Source organism: Cyprinus carpio, chromosome B15 (assembly GCF_018340385.1).
Source record: "Cyprinus carpio isolate SPL01 chromosome B15, ASM1834038v1, whole genome shotgun sequence".
In the NCBI taxonomy this organism is placed as follows: domain Eukaryota; kingdom Metazoa; phylum Chordata; class Actinopteri; order Cypriniformes; family Cyprinidae; genus Cyprinus; species Cyprinus carpio.
This window is the reverse complement of record NC_056611.1, coordinates 27653603-27671015: the sequence shown is the minus strand read 5'-3', so window position 1 is coordinate 27671015 and position 17413 is coordinate 27653603. Positions and strand designations below refer to the sequence as shown.

At 34.5% G+C, this 17413-nt stretch overlaps 1 protein-coding gene across 1 annotated transcript in view; it reads left to right on the top strand.

Moving 5' to 3' along the window:
- Positions 1-5045: 5045 nt before the first annotated feature.
- LOC109053863 (calpain-9-like) overlaps positions 5046-17413 on the top strand; it is a 15406-nt gene continuing 3038 nt past the window's right edge. The window contains 16 exon segments of the mRNA XM_042740207.1: positions 5046-5337; positions 6463-6532; positions 8459-8577; positions 8648-8781; positions 9800-9829; positions 9831-9969; positions 11045-11116; positions 12556-12644; positions 13383-13457; positions 13564-13700; positions 13794-13936; positions 14932-15134; positions 16215-16257; positions 16358-16432; positions 16532-16592; positions 16830-16894. Coding sequence (XP_042596141.1) covers positions 5149-5337; positions 6463-6532; positions 8459-8577; positions 8648-8781; positions 9800-9829; positions 9831-9969; positions 11045-11116; positions 12556-12644; positions 13383-13457; positions 13564-13700; positions 13794-13936; positions 14932-15134; positions 16215-16257; positions 16358-16432; positions 16532-16592; positions 16830-16894 — 1644 coding nt within the window. The 5' untranslated portion in view covers positions 5046-5148.

Below are 17413 nucleotides of genomic sequence, written 5' to 3'. Positions count from 1 at the left end.
TACCTAACTAGTCTTCTACCACGCTACAACCCATCACGCTCCCTAATGTCACAAAACGCTGGACTTTTGATAGTACCTAGGATAGCAAAGTCCACTAAAGGAGGTAGAGCTTTTTCACATTTGGCTCCCAAACTCTGGAATAGCCTTCCTGATAATGTTCGGGGCTCAGACACACTTCCTCTGTTTAAATCTAGATTAAAAACACACCTCTTTGGCCAAGCATTCAAATGATGCATCTCATAATTTTGGACTGCAGTTACATCTGATCAAATGCGCATTATTATTCTTTAGCTTGGGTTAAACTAATTAATTTACTTGGCTGGAACAGCAGCTACACTAATGATGTCTCTATTTGTTTCTCTGTTTTGCCACGGGATTTACACAAGCTCCAGTCTGGATCCAGAACACCTGAGAAGAGATGATGCCAACCCCTCAGAGGACCTCAGATGATGCTAACCCTGAAACAGCATACAGAAATACCACATTTTGCTATAAGTTTGATTGCATCATATAATAATTGCTGTTAATAGTGTTCATCGTCTGTTTGTTTACGTCTTTAATTGAGTTTTCCGAAAAAATCTGCCGTATGCACATAAACTGACAGTCATAACTGATAAGCTACTACTAAATAATGTAGAAACTTAATTGTCTGTAAAGTTGCTTTGCAATGATTTGTAACATAAAAAGTGCTATACAAATAAACTTGAATTGAATTGAATGTTGTTTTCAATTCTAGATGACAAATCTTGTGGAGCTGATTTTTTTTGGATGGTACATTTCTGAAAATAGTAGCTAATCAGCTCTCTCAACCAAATTTTCATATATTTAATAGATGTTTGCTTAGTGGTGTATATCCAATTCTTTGGAAAGAATCTAAAATTATACCATTACTAATAAAGAAAAAAACAGATTTTTCAGGTCCTAACTGTAGGCCAGTTACTTTACCTCCTATTCTGAGCAAGCTCTTGAAGAAGATTATTTTTAAGCAAATTTTACAATATTTTAGAAATAATGGATTACTTACTAATGCACAACATGCTTACAGACCAGGACACTCCACAAGTACCGCTCTTAGACACGGGACAGATGAATGATTAGCATGTCTAGATGATGAGACATTGGTTGGTGCTGTTTTAATAGACTATACAACATGCTTTTGATGTTATTGACCATGATATTCTTATTGCTAAACTTAAATGTTATGGTTTTTCACTCACAGCTCTTGACTGGATTGGAAGTTATCTTTCTAATAGAAAACAAAGAGTGTAGAGAAAAGAAGATCTCTGATAGCCGAGGCACTCCGTAATTAAAATGTCTTTATTGCAAAAATGACATGTCCTAAATGGACAACTTTAAAATGCATAAGGCTAATAGGCCTTCCTGGTGGTCAATATTGGTATATAGGGAGGCTACATCTAGAGTCACCAAATAACAATTTTTGACATTTGCAATATTCATAAGTTTACATAACACATCAGTAGTGTCTTCAATGAAAGAAGGGAGATCCCGCACTAGAGGTTTTATAAAAAAGTCCACAAATTGGGAGCAGGGCTCAGTCAAAGATCCATTGCCTGAGATAATGGGTCTACCCTCAGGTTGTTCTAAATTCTTATGGATCTTCGGCAACATGTAGAAACATGGCATTTGGGGATTCTCATTCATTAGAAAAGCAGTGTGAGAATTGATAAGGCAAATATAGTTATGTATGCTGATGATTCCACAATGTTTTCTGCTGCACAGTGCACATACATTAACTGAGCTTCAGGAAAATTTAAGTGATGGGCTGTTAACAATTACGAAGTGGATTTAAATTAATAAACTAATTTTAAACATAGAAAAAACTAAATGTATTGTTTTTAGTTTTAAAAATAATATGACTAAGGTTGCTGATTTGAAACAATTTCATAATCAAAAAATATAGAAAACCAGTGGAACAAGTAACAAATGTTAAGTTGTTGGGTGTGATACTTGACAACACATTGTCCTGCTCCAAACATACAGATTATGGGAAAAGTTATAGCAGTGGCCAAACAATGTTCCGAATTTATCCCATCTTTAGTTTTAAAAGATATGGTACAGTCATTAGTTTTATTGAATCTTGAGTATTGCCCTATGGTATGGTCAAGTGCATCTGAGAAACACCTAAATAACTTCAGATGGTTCAGAATAGAGCATCCAGACGAGTGCTTCATTATCCATTTTGGGCTAATGTTAGTGATATGCATAAAGTTATCATTGTTGCTGGTGAAGGTTAAATTACATTTACGATTGTTGGTATATTTTCATAAAGTAATCAAGTATCAAACTCCTTGTTTTTTCTTGGAAAAGCTTGTTTATTTGGGACTTAGACATGATTATAAAACACATCAAGTGAGTAAGGTTCAACTTTTTTTTACTGTCCACAAACAAATCTGATGAAAAAGACTGTACTTTATCGAGGTTCTGTCGCCTGAAATATGGTTCCTATAAATATACGAAAGATGAACTGTACATATGTATTTAGAAGAAAATGTGAAAAATTTGCTTATAAATATGTAAATGTATATTTTGACTGCTGCTACTGCTGAGATGTATAGTTTTGTAGATGTACATTTTAAGTGCTGCAATTGCTGAGATGAAATTGAAAAGTGAAATTGTGTTCTTGTTCGTTTTTATTTATTTGTAAGACTGTTTATCTTGGATCGATTTCTGGACCCCAGGAACACTAGCAACCACTTTGTGGAAGCTAATGGGGATCCAAATAAACAATAAACTATTGCCCTTAAAAAAAGATAAGGTAAACAGTGCTGTAACTTCCAACCAGTGTTGTTTAAAAGATCTTATTTTATCTTCATTATAGTATACTTGTCCAAAAACCTGTGAGCTCAAAATATGTGTTTGCATTTGTTCACCGGACTGGTTTATATGCAAAACAGCCAGCGGTATATGTGAGGACTTGCTTCTGTTTTGACATGATGTTGATATCTATCCAGGAGACGCAGGAATGTTTTCTCAGATTCTGATCTTTCCTGGGGCATTTCTAAAGTGTTCCATGTCCATTATGCAAATATGCAGAACAATTAAAACATAGAAAGTGAGTGGTAAATATGAACATATGTGTTCCTAATTAAAGTTAGTTTAAACTTTATTTTAAGGTGTCCATGTTACATTGTAATTAAAATTAACTCTTTTTAGATTCAAGATGAATGGCGTGCTCAATCCCTTTTAAGTTTGATTTGGGTGCTCTTCGGTCCAAGGTAGAACATCTTAAAAGGCAGTGTAGAGAAAAGAAGATCTCTGATAGCCGAGCCACTCCGTAATTAAAATGTCTTTATTGCAAAAATGACATGTCCTAAATGGACAACTTTAAAATGTTAAAGTTGTCCATTTAGGACATGTCATTTTTGCAATAAAGACATTTTAATTACGGAGTGCCTCGGCTATCAGAGATCTTCTTTTCTCTACACTGCCTTTTAGTTTAAACTTTATTTTAAGGTGTCCATGTTACAGTGTAATTAAAATTAACTACATGTACTTACTATATGCTTAGCTTTTAGGACTAGGGTTTAGCTTAGGTTTACTTGCATGTAATTATGCATAATTAAGTGTTATTATAATAGTAAGTACATGTAACGTGTAACAAGGATGTTGTAATATAAAGTGTTACCTAAAGGTAACATTTCAAAGAATTAGTTTGCATTAATCAGTTATTTTTATTCCATAGGTAACTAATTTGTCAGCTTGTACTTATTCATTTAAATATCACTGCAGATGCCATTATTACACTTAATACCATCAAAATACTTTCTCATCTGATCTCGCAGAAATGTTTTAATCCCCACCACTAAACAACTACTAGAATGACAATACATAATATAAGGCTAACAAAACAAAGAAAACAATACATAAACTATGCAATAAAAAAAAACATATCTCATTGAGCAAACTAATTAAATCTGTACTAAACCCTATATACAGTGTATACACTGTGACTCACACCCACGTCTCTGTACGCCTCACTTCTCTACAAACAGTACTGTATTTCTTCTCATGTTACTGTTGCCTAAGGGTGAACTGCTTTTTCTACCTCATTTGCAAGTTTTTTTTGGATAAACAAATCTTTGTTACCTGATTATAACAGTCTTTCTCATCTCATCAAATTCATCTGGGAAGAAAAAAAGCTGATTCAATTTCAAATTTAATCAACTTTAAATGTTCTGGCCATGCCATAATCTTATACATGTTATTATATATTTTGCACAAAATAAAACTGTTTTGTAGTGTATTATTCCCTAATGCAATAAACAAACCACTGTTTAAATCTTTGAGGTCAATAGATTTGTTTTAAAGAAATTAATACTTCTGTTTATTAAGGATGCATTCATTTAATCAGAGGTGACATTTATAGTATAATTATAAAATAAAAAGATTTCTACTTCAAATAACATTTTTAACTTTTTTTATTCATCAAAGAATTCTAAAAAATAAAATGTATTACTTTTTCCACATAATGCAGCAGTTCAACTGTTTTCAACAGTGATAATAATCAAAAATGTTTCTTTAGCAGCAAATCAGCATATTATTGATCACAACAACTACTCCAAGTTCATTATTTTTCTTTTTCTTTTTTTTATCACTGCATGGGTCTGGACATTGTGTTTTGTAGTTTAAGGCATCCAAAGACAGACAGACCAGGCTAACATGCACATTACAGTTCAGTTATCACAGTAATAGATCAGTAATTGAATCAGATTCCAAAGAGTATAAGAGCCAAACCTGCAAACCTCCAAACCTTCCGCATCTCTTTAATGTGTGTATTCTCTATCAGTGCTTTTGTGCTTCATCGTGGCAATTGTTTACATCTATTGTTTGCCTTTGTTGCAAAATGTCAACGCAAAGGTCTTTTTGCAAGATTATGTGTTCCTCTGTGGTTAAGGTTGTCGTGTATGATGACAAAGGTTTGGTTTTGACAGTGTTAGTTAGCGCACAGGTGGAGGGAGGAACTGTTTAAAGGTAAGCTGCTGAAGTTTACGCCCACTATACCGCAGACCAATATTCGATTCGTTGACGTTTTTGACAGTAGGGATAAATATAATCGTCTGTGTGTGCATTCAGATACACTCGTTCCCAAACACGCTGACAGATTCAGAAAGATAGAAGCACTCCAGTATGTTCGAAATAAGGACACAACTGAGCAGAGACTCGTCCGGTTCGACCCCCTGGGAGAGTCTGGGCAGCCCGACGCTGCTGAGGTCTCCCACCTCCGGGTTTCCTCTGCCGGACGGGCTTTACGAGGACGCCACCTTCCCGAAGCAGCACATGCCGATTCGGGAAGAGTTTGTTTGGAAACGACCACAGGTGAGCCAAAGTGACAGCCCAGGGCAGCACACACCTCCAGAGGGCACATACTGTACATGCATACATGCACATACTGTACCTGAGCTGTTCTTTCCCGGGCAACAAATGTAGGTTCTAAAAACCACGTGGGAGCGTTTTGTTTTGAAATGTTTTAACATTGAAATGTCCATGATTATAACCTTAAACCAAGGTTACAAAAACGTTTCTTACAACTTTCTAGTACGTTTGTTTCCACACAAAATATAGGCTAGCGTTAGTGGAACGTCTGTTTTTAATATTCTAAGAACATACCCAGTTTTCTTTTCGTGCTTAGAATGTTATTTAAAGAATGTTATAAAAACGTTTCTTAGAATGTTCATCAAGAACAAATAACATAAGGACGTTGAAAATGTTGTTCTGAGAAAATTTTCTCTCAACATTATGAGAACGCATATCAAACAGGCATAATGTTACATAAACATTACTTTAAGAACGTTTTGTCGTAACATTTCTGTATAACTTATTAAAACATTAGTGAAATACGTGGGAACGTTTTGTGTTAGCTGGGTTGATTTGGGGGTGTGACCAGTACTATACATTGTATTTGAACATAATGCTTTGTTGTATTTTAAAGTTATGCACTAATAAAAAAGTATTTCACCACTTATAATCACGCTTAAACTGTTTGAATGCCATCGCAGTGCACGCAAATTAGCAAAGCATGTGCTGTTTATTTAATGCAATAACAGTCTGAAAATGGAGCAGATGCTAATATTTGTATGTCCAAAAGTAAGAAAATATAGCTTGGAATGTTAAAATAAACACATTACAACATAATTAAACAACAAAACACACAACAACATTATTCACAACATCATTTACAACATTATGCAACATTATTCTGATGGCATTTAGCATTTGTTTTATTGCATCTCTTATTGCTTTAAGGTTTAAAGCAATAGTTGCTTTTTCAACTATTCAAAGTTCTTAAGTCAGAATAGATCCTTTAAATCAGTGATTATAATAAAACATTTTTTTGTTGTTGTTGTTGTTTTTTTTTTTGATAAAATGATGACCTATTATTCCTATTCCTAAATATCCATTGACCCTAAAGTGACCTTTTGTACTTTCTCCTCTCTTTTCCAGGAGATCTGTAAGTCTCCTCAGTTTATTACAGATGGAGCCACACGTATGGATGTCTGCCAGGGAGAACTGAGTGAGCATTTGATTTTGAATCATTTAAACAATAAGAATTCACATTAACATAAATTTTGGTGCACATTGGTCTGTCACTTGGTAGAAGCTCATCAATTAGAGAATGATACCCTTATCCTCAAAAACACAAATAAAACTACACAAGATTATGACCCAGAGTCTGTTAAAAATGACAGAAAGTCTCTAATGCTCACCAAAACTGGGTATATTTGTTTAAAATACAGTAAAAAATTGTGAAATGTTATTATATTTTTATATTATATTTGTTTTTTTATTTTAATGTATTTGGAAATGTAATTTATTCCAGTGATCATAGCTGAATTGTCCGCATCATGACTCTTCAGTGTCTTCAGTATCACGTGATCCTTCAGAAATCAGTCCAATATGCTGATTTGCTTCTCAGAAAAACATTTCTGACTATTATCAATTTTGAAAACAGTTTTTGCTAACATTTTGTGGTAACTGTGACACAATACCATACAAAAGTTTGGGGTTAGATTTTAAAATAGAAAGAAAGAAAAACTTTTATTATGCGACAGTAAAAAATAAATAAATACTAAAAAAGAAAACAGCCCTTTTAAACTGATCATATTTCACAATATCACTGGATTTACTGGATTTTTCATCAAATAAATGCTACCTTGTTTAGCAGAAGAGACTTTAATGTTCAAAGCATTAAAAATCATAATTATTGCAAACTTTTGACCATTTTCTGTTAATACGCAGTTAAAATGTTTGATTTTCATGATTTTTTGTGTTGGGTCTCCATTTAATATTAAATGTTGAAAACCCTAAAGTAAAACCAAATAACAAGCAATGTAGCAGAATAAACTTATTTCACCACATAACATATAGACATTTTACAGCCCACGTGATCAAATAGTTGCGCGAGCATTTTGGCAACGGAAGTGGTGTTTTTCCCCAGTGGTTCTAACGTGTTAGCAACTCAGAAAGATTATCAAAACGGTTTCCCAGCATCAAAATGTCTGGTTGTTGCGTTTATGGTTGCACTAATCGATATTATATTCCACCAATGGGCTAAAGTTTTATAGGATTTTCTGACAATCCACGACTGTTTCAGAAGAGCCGGCGGCGCCTGTGGCTGCAGGCGATTTAATAACTTTCTCTGTCTGTGTTGCTTAATCCACTCGTGTAGCTTGACATGCTGCTGATTCTCACATACTTCCGTTGCCAAAATGCGCTCGCATACGTTGCTACGTCATCATTGTGTACAAACAGTAAAAGGGTCTATTAGAATCATCTTTTTAAAAGGGATACTCCACCCCAAAATGAAACTTTTGTCATTTTTACTTACCCTCGTGTCGTTCCAAACCCGTAAAAGCTTTGTTCGTCTTCGGAACACAACTTAAGATATTTTGGATGAAAACAAACAGGCTTGAGACTGTCCCATAGACTGCCAAATAAATAACAGTGTCAAGGTCCAGGAAAGGTATGAAAAGCATCGTCAGAAAAATCCATCTGCCAGAAGTGATTCAACCGTAACTTTATGAAGCGACAAGAATACTTTTTGTAAGCGAACAAAACTAAAATAACTTTATTCAACAATTCCTCTCCTCTGTCTCTCCCCACATCACCATAGCACCTTTTTTTTTTTCTTTGTGTACAAAAAGTATTCTCATCACTTCGTAACATTACGGTTGAATCACTGATGGCAGATGGAATATTCTGACGATGTCTTTCATACTTTTTCTGGACCTTGACAGTGTAAGTCACAAGCCTCCCGGTTTTCATCCAAAATATCTTAAATTGTGTTCCCGAAGACAATCTGAGCTTTTATAGACAAACAGGCTGATAATTAATTCACATTTTGACCTACATTAATAAAAACAATCAAATAACTAATAAACACAAATTAGACGTAAAACATGTTTTAACAGGCTTAATGTGCTTGAACTCTCTCTCTCAGATGACTGCTGGTTCTTGTCTGCGGTGGCGTCTCTCTCTCTCAACCCTTTTCTTCTGCATCAGGTCGTTCCCCCAGGCCAAGGCTTTCAGGGGGGATACAACGGCTGCTTTCGTTTTCGGGTTAGTACTGTGTGTTACCATACAGAATGAAGCAGTTCTGTTGGTTTTAACGGTGTCTCTCTGTCTGTAGTTTTGGCAGAATGGTGTGTGGACTGATGTGCAAATTGATGACCGCTTGCCGACAAAAAGAGATAAATTGGTCTATATGCGCTCCTCAAACAAGGATGAATTCTGGAGCGCCCTACTGGAGAAAGCTTATGCCAAGTTAGTGGAATATTTTGATGCATAAAAATGCCTGGATATCATATTTAAAGGAACAGTTAACACAAAAATGAAAATTTGCTGAACATTTACTCACCCTCAGGCCATCCGAGATGTAGATGAGTTTGTCAGATCAGATCAGATTTAGAGAAATGTAGCATTTCGCCGTCAGAATGACGTCCATGAGTCCAAACAGCTGATTAAAACATCACAATAATCCACATTGTGAAATCTTGTGAAATGAAAGGCTGCATGTTTGTACGGTAATCCACTGTTTGTACGAAAAAAATGCATAATCTTGTGAAATGAAAGGCTGCGTGTTTGTACGAAACAAATGCATCAAGGCATTTTTAACTGCAAACCATAGCTTCAGGCTGAAAACAGATCAAGCACAAGCAGTTCAAAAAAGTTCTAAACAAACAATTTGGTGGATTTTGATGTGAGAGACCATAGGGGATGCAATTTTTCACAGGAGAAAGACTAATTAAATATAAAGGAGTCGTGTTTTGCCCAGAAGTGAAGATTTAAAGTTATACATTTTAAAGTTTCTTACAAACATGCAGCTTTTGGCTTCACAATGTTTTTATCAGCTGTTTGGACTTTCATTCTGGTGGCACCCATTCACTGCAGAGCATCCATTGGTGACTGATGTAATGCTATATTTCTACAAATCTGTTCTGCCTACATGGGGAAGTCGTGGCCTAGTGGTTAGAGAGTTTGACTCCTAACCCTAAGGTTGTGGGTTCGAGTCTCGGGCCGGCAATACCACAACTGTGGTGCTCCCCGGGCGCTGCAGCATAAATGGCTGCCCACTGCTCCAGGTGTGTGTTCACAGTGTGTGTGTGTGTTCACTGCTGTGTGTGTGCACTTTGGATGGGTTAAATACGGCTGTATGTCACGTCACTTAAATCACATACTCGTCCATATATCACGAAACAATCATCTTGGAAGGTCTGAGGGTGTGCTCTGCATGCACATAAACTGCTTGTTGTTCAGATTATCCTCTCCATCTCTTTTTTAGGCTGAAGGGTGGTTATTCTGCACTGGACATGTTACCACCATCATGCGACGACAGAAAACACAACAGGGATTACAGGGGGACTAAGGGTGCCGTCTGACCCTCGAAAACTGGGCTATGAACTGCAGCCGCTGCTGCAGAAAGGAGCTCTAATCAACTGTGCTAACACAACGGTACGCTCTCTTCACATGCCTTATTAAAAGGAATAATTCTCCCCAAAATTCCAATTCTCTCATCATTTAGTCTCCCTCACATCATTTCAAACCTGTATGATGACTTCTGTGGAACACAAATAAAGATGTTTAGTAGAATGTTCATGCTGCTCTTTTTCATACAGTGACAGTGAATAGAAAGCTCTAAATTCTGTAGATGTTTAAGCTCTAATAAAGTGTCATCGAAGTAGTATTTCAAGTCTTCTGAAGCAGTGTATGTGCAGTTTTTAATCATGTAAAATCCCCACACTGCTTGTCAAAATGTACACTACCATTCAAAAGATTTTTTTTATATGTTTCTGAAAAAAATCTCTTCTGCTCACCAAAGCTGCATTTATTTGATCAAAGATACATTAAACAGTAATTTTTTGAAGTATTACTACAGTTTAAAATAACTGTTTTCTATTAGAAAATATTTGAAACTGTAATTTATTACTAGCTGAATTTTCAGCATCATTCCTCCAGTCTTCAGTGTCACATGATCTTCAGAAATCATTCTAATATGCTGATTTGCTGCTCAGGAAACATTTCTGATTATTATCGATATACATTTTTGTGGAAACTGTGATGTCTGTTTTTCCTGGATTCTTTGATGAATCGAAATTTCAAAAGAACCGCATTTATTCGAAATAGAAATATTTTGTAACATTATAAATGTTTATTGTCACCTTTGATGCATTTAATGCATCCTTGCTGGATACAAGTATTCATTTCTTTAATAAAAAGAAATCTGGAATTTGTGTCTGTGACAGCAGCATATTAAATTACAGGTTTCAGTAAGAGGGTACATATAAGTTACAGCTCACTGATCAAAACTTTCATTCAGCAGCGCAGACCTTTAACCGCCAGAATATAACATTCCATAATGTTATAAATGAAATTGTTGTGAGAATTACTGGTGATAGGGTTCTTTCTTCTTTGTTTGTGTTCTTCTAGGTAAAATTATTTTTCTTGAGTTCCAGGAAAGTGTTTTTTATTTTGACAGATGTTATTTTGTGAAAGTAATCTATTGTCTTGACTCTCTGTCTTTGTGAAGGGTCCCTTCGGGAAGAAAAATGATTTTGGGATAGTGTACTGGCATGCCTACTCTGTGACTGGCTTGGAGACGGTGAGAGGGGAAATTTTACCTTGGGTGGTTTTTTTCACTCGCTTTTTTTATTATTTGTCTGTTAAACCAGCTCTTGATCTGTGTTTCATTAGCGTGTTCCACCAGAGGGCACCATCTGCTTAAATAACAACAGAATATGTAGCGTATTAGAGTCCCAATTCACATACTTCAAACTGAAATAGTACGCAAGATTAGAAATAGTAAGAAATATTTCTTAATGTTTTTGATTTTTTAAGATTTATCATGTTTTTTTTTCTTGCATATGTAAAAGTTAGAGGAACATTTCATTTGATAATTTTGCAAACGTTATAGGAATGTTACTTTTGAATGTTATGAAGAGGTTTTTTAAAGTTATAAATGATTAAACAGTACATATAAATATTAGGACAAAATATTCTTAAAGCAGTGTTTATGAAAAGTTCTTATAACTTTATTAATATTTGATTTACGTTCTTTTGTTCTCAGAACAGCATTCTCTGAGCGTCTTCATTAAGTGATTTGTACTTACGTTTTGTGAAACATTTTAACGTTCTTAGAATATTAAAAGTAAACGTTCATATAAATATTTAGGGTAAAATAAATTTAGTAGAATGTTGTAAGAATTTAGCATTTTAGGAAAAACTTCAGAATAAGTTTTTTGATTCTAAATTTGTTACCCGAGTAGTAACATTTTCAGAAAAAAGTTTCTATATGATAAATGTTTTCATGCTAACATAAATGACCAGATATCTTTTAACAAATATTCTGTCAATGTTACTGGAAGAATGTTGGTTGATAACTTTGAGAGAACCTTGCCAGAACGTTAGCCAAAGTTCCAAAACTTGCAATTTTTGAATTTTAAGGGAACGTTCCATTTTATAATTTTTTAAACATTACGGGAATGTTACTTTTGAATGTTCTCTGAATCATCTGAAACAAGTAGCAACATTTAAAGATGTTCCAGAAAATAAATGTTCCATGAACAACAAAGACTTGTTTGTGAGTCTTTGTTGTTTTATTTATAATCATTCTTTATATAGTGCTTTATACGATGCAGATTTAATGCTCATTTTGTAAAGTTCATCAATTCTGAAGCAAATTCAATTTGAGCTGTAAAGCAGATCCAGTAGATGATAGTGCCACATTATTCAGTTCAGATTTTATTCTCAGTCAGTACTATACATGTCAGTCCAGTTAAATTGATGAATTATCTTTTAAACCCCTTATGTTGAACATCATTCAAAGTTGCTCGAATTTAGCATTTGGATTTGGTTTCACATACTTCTTTTCAAGAAAATATGAGTTGTCCCACACGCTGCTGTAGTTATCATAAATAGCCAAGTAGCTGAAATGTTTTTGTCTAAAGGCCAGAATACAGTCTCTTATGAAGAAAGAGAAACACAGCAAGTCCTGCAAACATCACTGTTCTTCAGACTGAGTTTGCTTTATGTGTGTTTCAGATCAAGACTAAGGGCAGTCCGGTTCAGCTGGTGCGGATCAGGAACCCTTGGGGTAACACTGAGTGGAATGGGCCTTGGAGTGATGGAGGGTACAAAACACATTATTTAAATATGAAAGTGAAAGTGAAAGTAACAAACATGTTTTTTTTTTTAAATAATGTCTTTTATGCTCATCAAGGCTACCCTGATTTGATTAAAAGTGCAGTAAAAGCAGTAATATTTTGAAAGATTTTTACCTTTTAAGATAACTTTTCTATTTGACTATTTTGTCAAATAGAATTTATTCCTGTGATCAAAGCTGAATTTTCAGCATCATTACTCTAGTCTTCAGTGTCACATGATCCTTCAGAAATCATTCTGGTCATTTAGAATATCATATATTTCACAATTTTAAATAATGCCAATTTGTGACTCAAGAAACGTTTCTGATTATGATCAATGTTGAAAACAGCCGTGCTGCTGAATATTTTAGTGAAAACCGTAATCTGTTCAGGGTTCTTTGATGCATAGTAAGTTCACAAGAATTTACTTGAAACAGAAACCATTTGTAATATTAAAAATGTCTTTACTCTCATTTTTGATCAATTGAACACGTCCTTGCTGATTAAACATATATGTATGGGTTTATTTAACTATATTTTGGGGACAAACCTGTCCTCAGACCTTTACAAAATTCATAAATGATGTAAATATTATATTTAGATAAAGTGCAAAAAGACATTTGTTAAATATAAAACAAAATAAGTCTGTGACATTTCTCTGTTAAGATCCAGATGCCGAGAAAATGTTTAGCCAGGAGTGTGTTTGTTGTTTAATGATGAGTTTAGAAGCGAGTGGGATAATGTGAGCGCTGAAGAGCAGCAGCGTGTGGAAAGAATCCAGCAAGAAGACGGGGAATTCTGGTGAGACGGGTTTCTCTCTATTCTGATTGGCTGATTCATATTCAGGATCTTCTCTGATTGGTTTAGATGGCCGATGCCTCTTCATCGTCTTCTCTCTGCCCATCAGGATGTCTCCGGAAGATTTCTGCCAGAACTTTGACATGGTAGAGGTTTGTCACCTGAGCGGAGATGCGCTGAGTGAGAGCAAAGTCAAAAAGCCCTGGAAATGTACTTTGCATCACGGACACTGGATTCCTCAGCGAGGTACGTGAGCAGCACTGTTCACACTCATACACAAATATCATACCACTTCAACAGAAGAGCTTGTCACTGTATTATGCTCACATGTGTTTGTAGGGCTTCCTCAGTACAGTCTGACCCTGCTGGAGGAGGACGACCCCAGTGACCCTGAACAAATGTGCTCATTCCTGCTGGCGCTCATGCAGAAACACACTCATAAGACAGGGGTACTGTCCAACACCGAGCTGCGCATATACAAGGTTTCACACTTCTGTTTTCTAAGTGTGTATTATTGGATATGCAAGCTGCAATCTGATTGGTTGGATGTTTACAGGTTCTCAGACGGCTACAATGAACACTTCAAAGAAATGATGTCTTAGTATCGTTGAGATAGTTTTTCTATTCATTTTTGTTTCAATATTTTAATTTAGTTATTGTGTTGTTTTATCTATTTATTTGTATTTTTTTATTTCAGTTAGTTTAGTAAAAAAAAAAGTTAAACTAAATGAAAATGAGGAATGTGGCCTTTTATTTTTTTCTTTTCTTTTCTTTTTTCTTTTTTTTTTTTTGAAGTAAAGGGATGTTTTAAGGTTTTAGTTTAAGTTAATTATAACTACCCTGCTTCAGAGGATGAACTAGACACTGTATTTTGTAACATATTATATATTATTTATTATATACTATGTATTGTACTGGTTAGAAAAAAGAACTATAGTATATATGTATATAATATTTATGTAATATTATTTAAATAAAATATATGAATATATAAATAAAATATTATTTATAGAAATAAGTTTACTATATTTTATTTCAGTTAACATTTTTGTCATTTGAAATAACATCATTTTGTTATGGTTTTAGTTTTAGGTAACTGCCCTGCTTAGAAAAAGAACTGTATTATAGAATATATGATTCATTATGTATTATATTTATATATGTATATAGTATACTGATTCAAAGGAAAAACTAGTCACTGTATTATATTATATATTGTTCTGCTTGAAGGAAGCAGTATAGAAAATAAAAATATATTTCATATATCATGCGAAAAGGAAAAATGAAATAAAAAGAACAATTTCTGAGCTCATGATGTGAAGATTTGAGCATGTTAGTGTCTCTGTCTGATGTGTGTGTGTGTGTGTGTGTGTGTGTGTGTGTGTATGTGTGTGTGTGTGTGTGTGTGTGTGTGTGTGTGTGTGTGTGTGTGTGTGTGTGTGTGTGTGTGTGTGTGTGTGTGCGCGTGTGGGATCAGGTCCGATCCGAGTATGAATTCCTCTCCTCTCAAGACTTGGAACAGTTGAGGCCGGTGCGCCGCGACATTAGTGAGCCGCGGCGGGAGCATGTGTATCGCGGTCGCCTGCCACTCGGTCATTACATCATCATTCCCTACATAAATACCAACAGGGAGGAAGAATTCCTTCTGAGAGTCCTGACCGAGAAAGCAAACAAAACCATGTAAGTGATGCTCACCAACATGCTAGAAAATCACAAACGAGATCTCTATAACATCTCCTGGTGTTTATTCTGAGAAACAGACCCAGTAATCAAATACACATAACTAATATTTTCTCAGTATTTTCCAATATTTTCTGCTGCAGTGTTATTTTAGTATTACTTAAGTGTTACTAAAATATTTGAATATTAACATAACATTTAGTCGTTTCAATTTTATTTTAATTTAATTCATTTTAAAAATTATTATTATTCAAAATTAGTATTTTGAATTAGCTTTTATTTTTGTATTTCCATTTTTCATTTTATTTTAAGTTTTAATAATTGTGTTATGTGCTTTATTATTTCTTAAATTTAATATTTCAATTATTATTATTATTATTATTTATTTATTTTTTTCAGTTTAAGTGATTCAACATAAACAAATTATATTTTAGTTAGTTGCCAATGCAGCATTTCTAATATTTGTATAAGTTATGTAAGGTTTTTTTTTTTTTTTTTTTTTTTTTTGATTTTTATGTCATCTTCATTTCCATTAACAAAAGTGATTTTTAGTTTTAGTTAGCAGTAACACCACTGCTGAGCTACTATTCACGTTAATGCTACACCTCTGTGCTCTTACTATATGACAAGTACTTTGTGTCTCTTTTTAATCCCCATAATGAGTTCTAGGGGAAAAAAAATGAAACAAAACTGAGAACTTCAAAAAGTTGTCTTTATTTTTGGAGGTCAAATCTCAGCTAACACAGAATGTTCTGGCAAGGTTCATTCAAAGTTACGAACAAACATTCTTCCATTACCATTAACAGAATGTTAAAGTTAATTGGTCATATGTCAGCACAAAACATTTGTTGGCTATATTAATCATGAAATGCTTTTTAAATTTTTTAATGTTACTACTTGTTTCAGAGAACATTCAAAGGTAAAGTTTCCTCAGTGTTTTAAAACATGGACTGTTTGAACGTTCAGCGAAAATTCAGAAATTATGTTTTTATAACTTGGTGGGATTGTTGCTTCTTCTTTGTTTTAACATCATAAACTGCTACATATGTCAATACGTATGTTGTTTTTGTGTGTTTGCAGAGCTGTCGTGACACCAACAGTAGATGGAAACTCGATTACACCGGTAAAATGGAGAAGTTGATGTAGCTTTGATCATTTGTTAGCTCTGGGTCCATTTAACTGTTGGGTTTTAATTGTTTCTGCCTGTCTGTTTGTGTGTGTAGCCAATGTCTCCACGTCTCGTAGGTCTGCCGTCTTTAAATGAAGCGAGAGAGCTCTTTGTGAAACACTGTGGCAAGGTAAAAACACACATTACTTGCATGTATTTGTAGAGCTAATATGTAGCTCTAATGTCATATGCGTGTGACTGTTAACAGTGTTGTACGTGTTGTCTATAGGAATCTTATTGTACCTCTCTGGATCTGTATAACATGCTGACTGGAGCCATTGCCAAAGGAGGTGAGAATATGTTTATTCACAAGCTGTTTTTCATCTGTTCACTTCTTTTTTTCTACATTTGCATTTTAATGGTAAAAGCGGTTTGCAGGAGAAGTCGTGATCACTGTGTCATGCTAATGCAATTCTTTTCATTAGTTCTGCTAGCATAGTTGAAAACCATGCAGGAAGTGATGTGGTAACCAGTAAGGAAGTGAGATGGATTATATTGTTTCTGTTTCCTGTTTTCTGGTCGGTCAGTCTTTGCAGGTAGCGAGAAGCAGCTGAATTTGGAGCAATGCAAGAGCTTCGTGGTGCTCATGGATGTATCCTGCATAGCTAGTGCACTTCTGATATACACTGTCCTAACAAACGCACTGGTTAGTGTGCATGGACCCAGAAGAGAACTAGATAAACTGCTAAACATTGAATTTAAATGACTAAATCTTTAAGAATGCATGGCTATGCTTTAATAGCATGCTTGCATACTTTCACTTACAATTTCTGCTGTATGCAGTATGAATTCTTAGCACAGAATGCAGATTTTCCGCTTGCAGATGACATATATTGTGCAATATAAAACTAGTGTGGTAAACTCTAGAATCTCTAGAATTTCTAGTGTGATTAATCTTCCAGCATTGATTTCAGTTTTGATTCATTTTGATTTGATTGAAATCTGCTCATCAATACTGCATTTATCTGATCAGAAATACAGTAAAATGGTGAAATATTATTACATTATTATTTATATTATGTTATTATTATTGTTGTCAATTGTAATATAGTGTAAAATGTAATTTATTCCTGTGATAAAAGCTGAATTTTCAGCATCATTACTCCAGTCT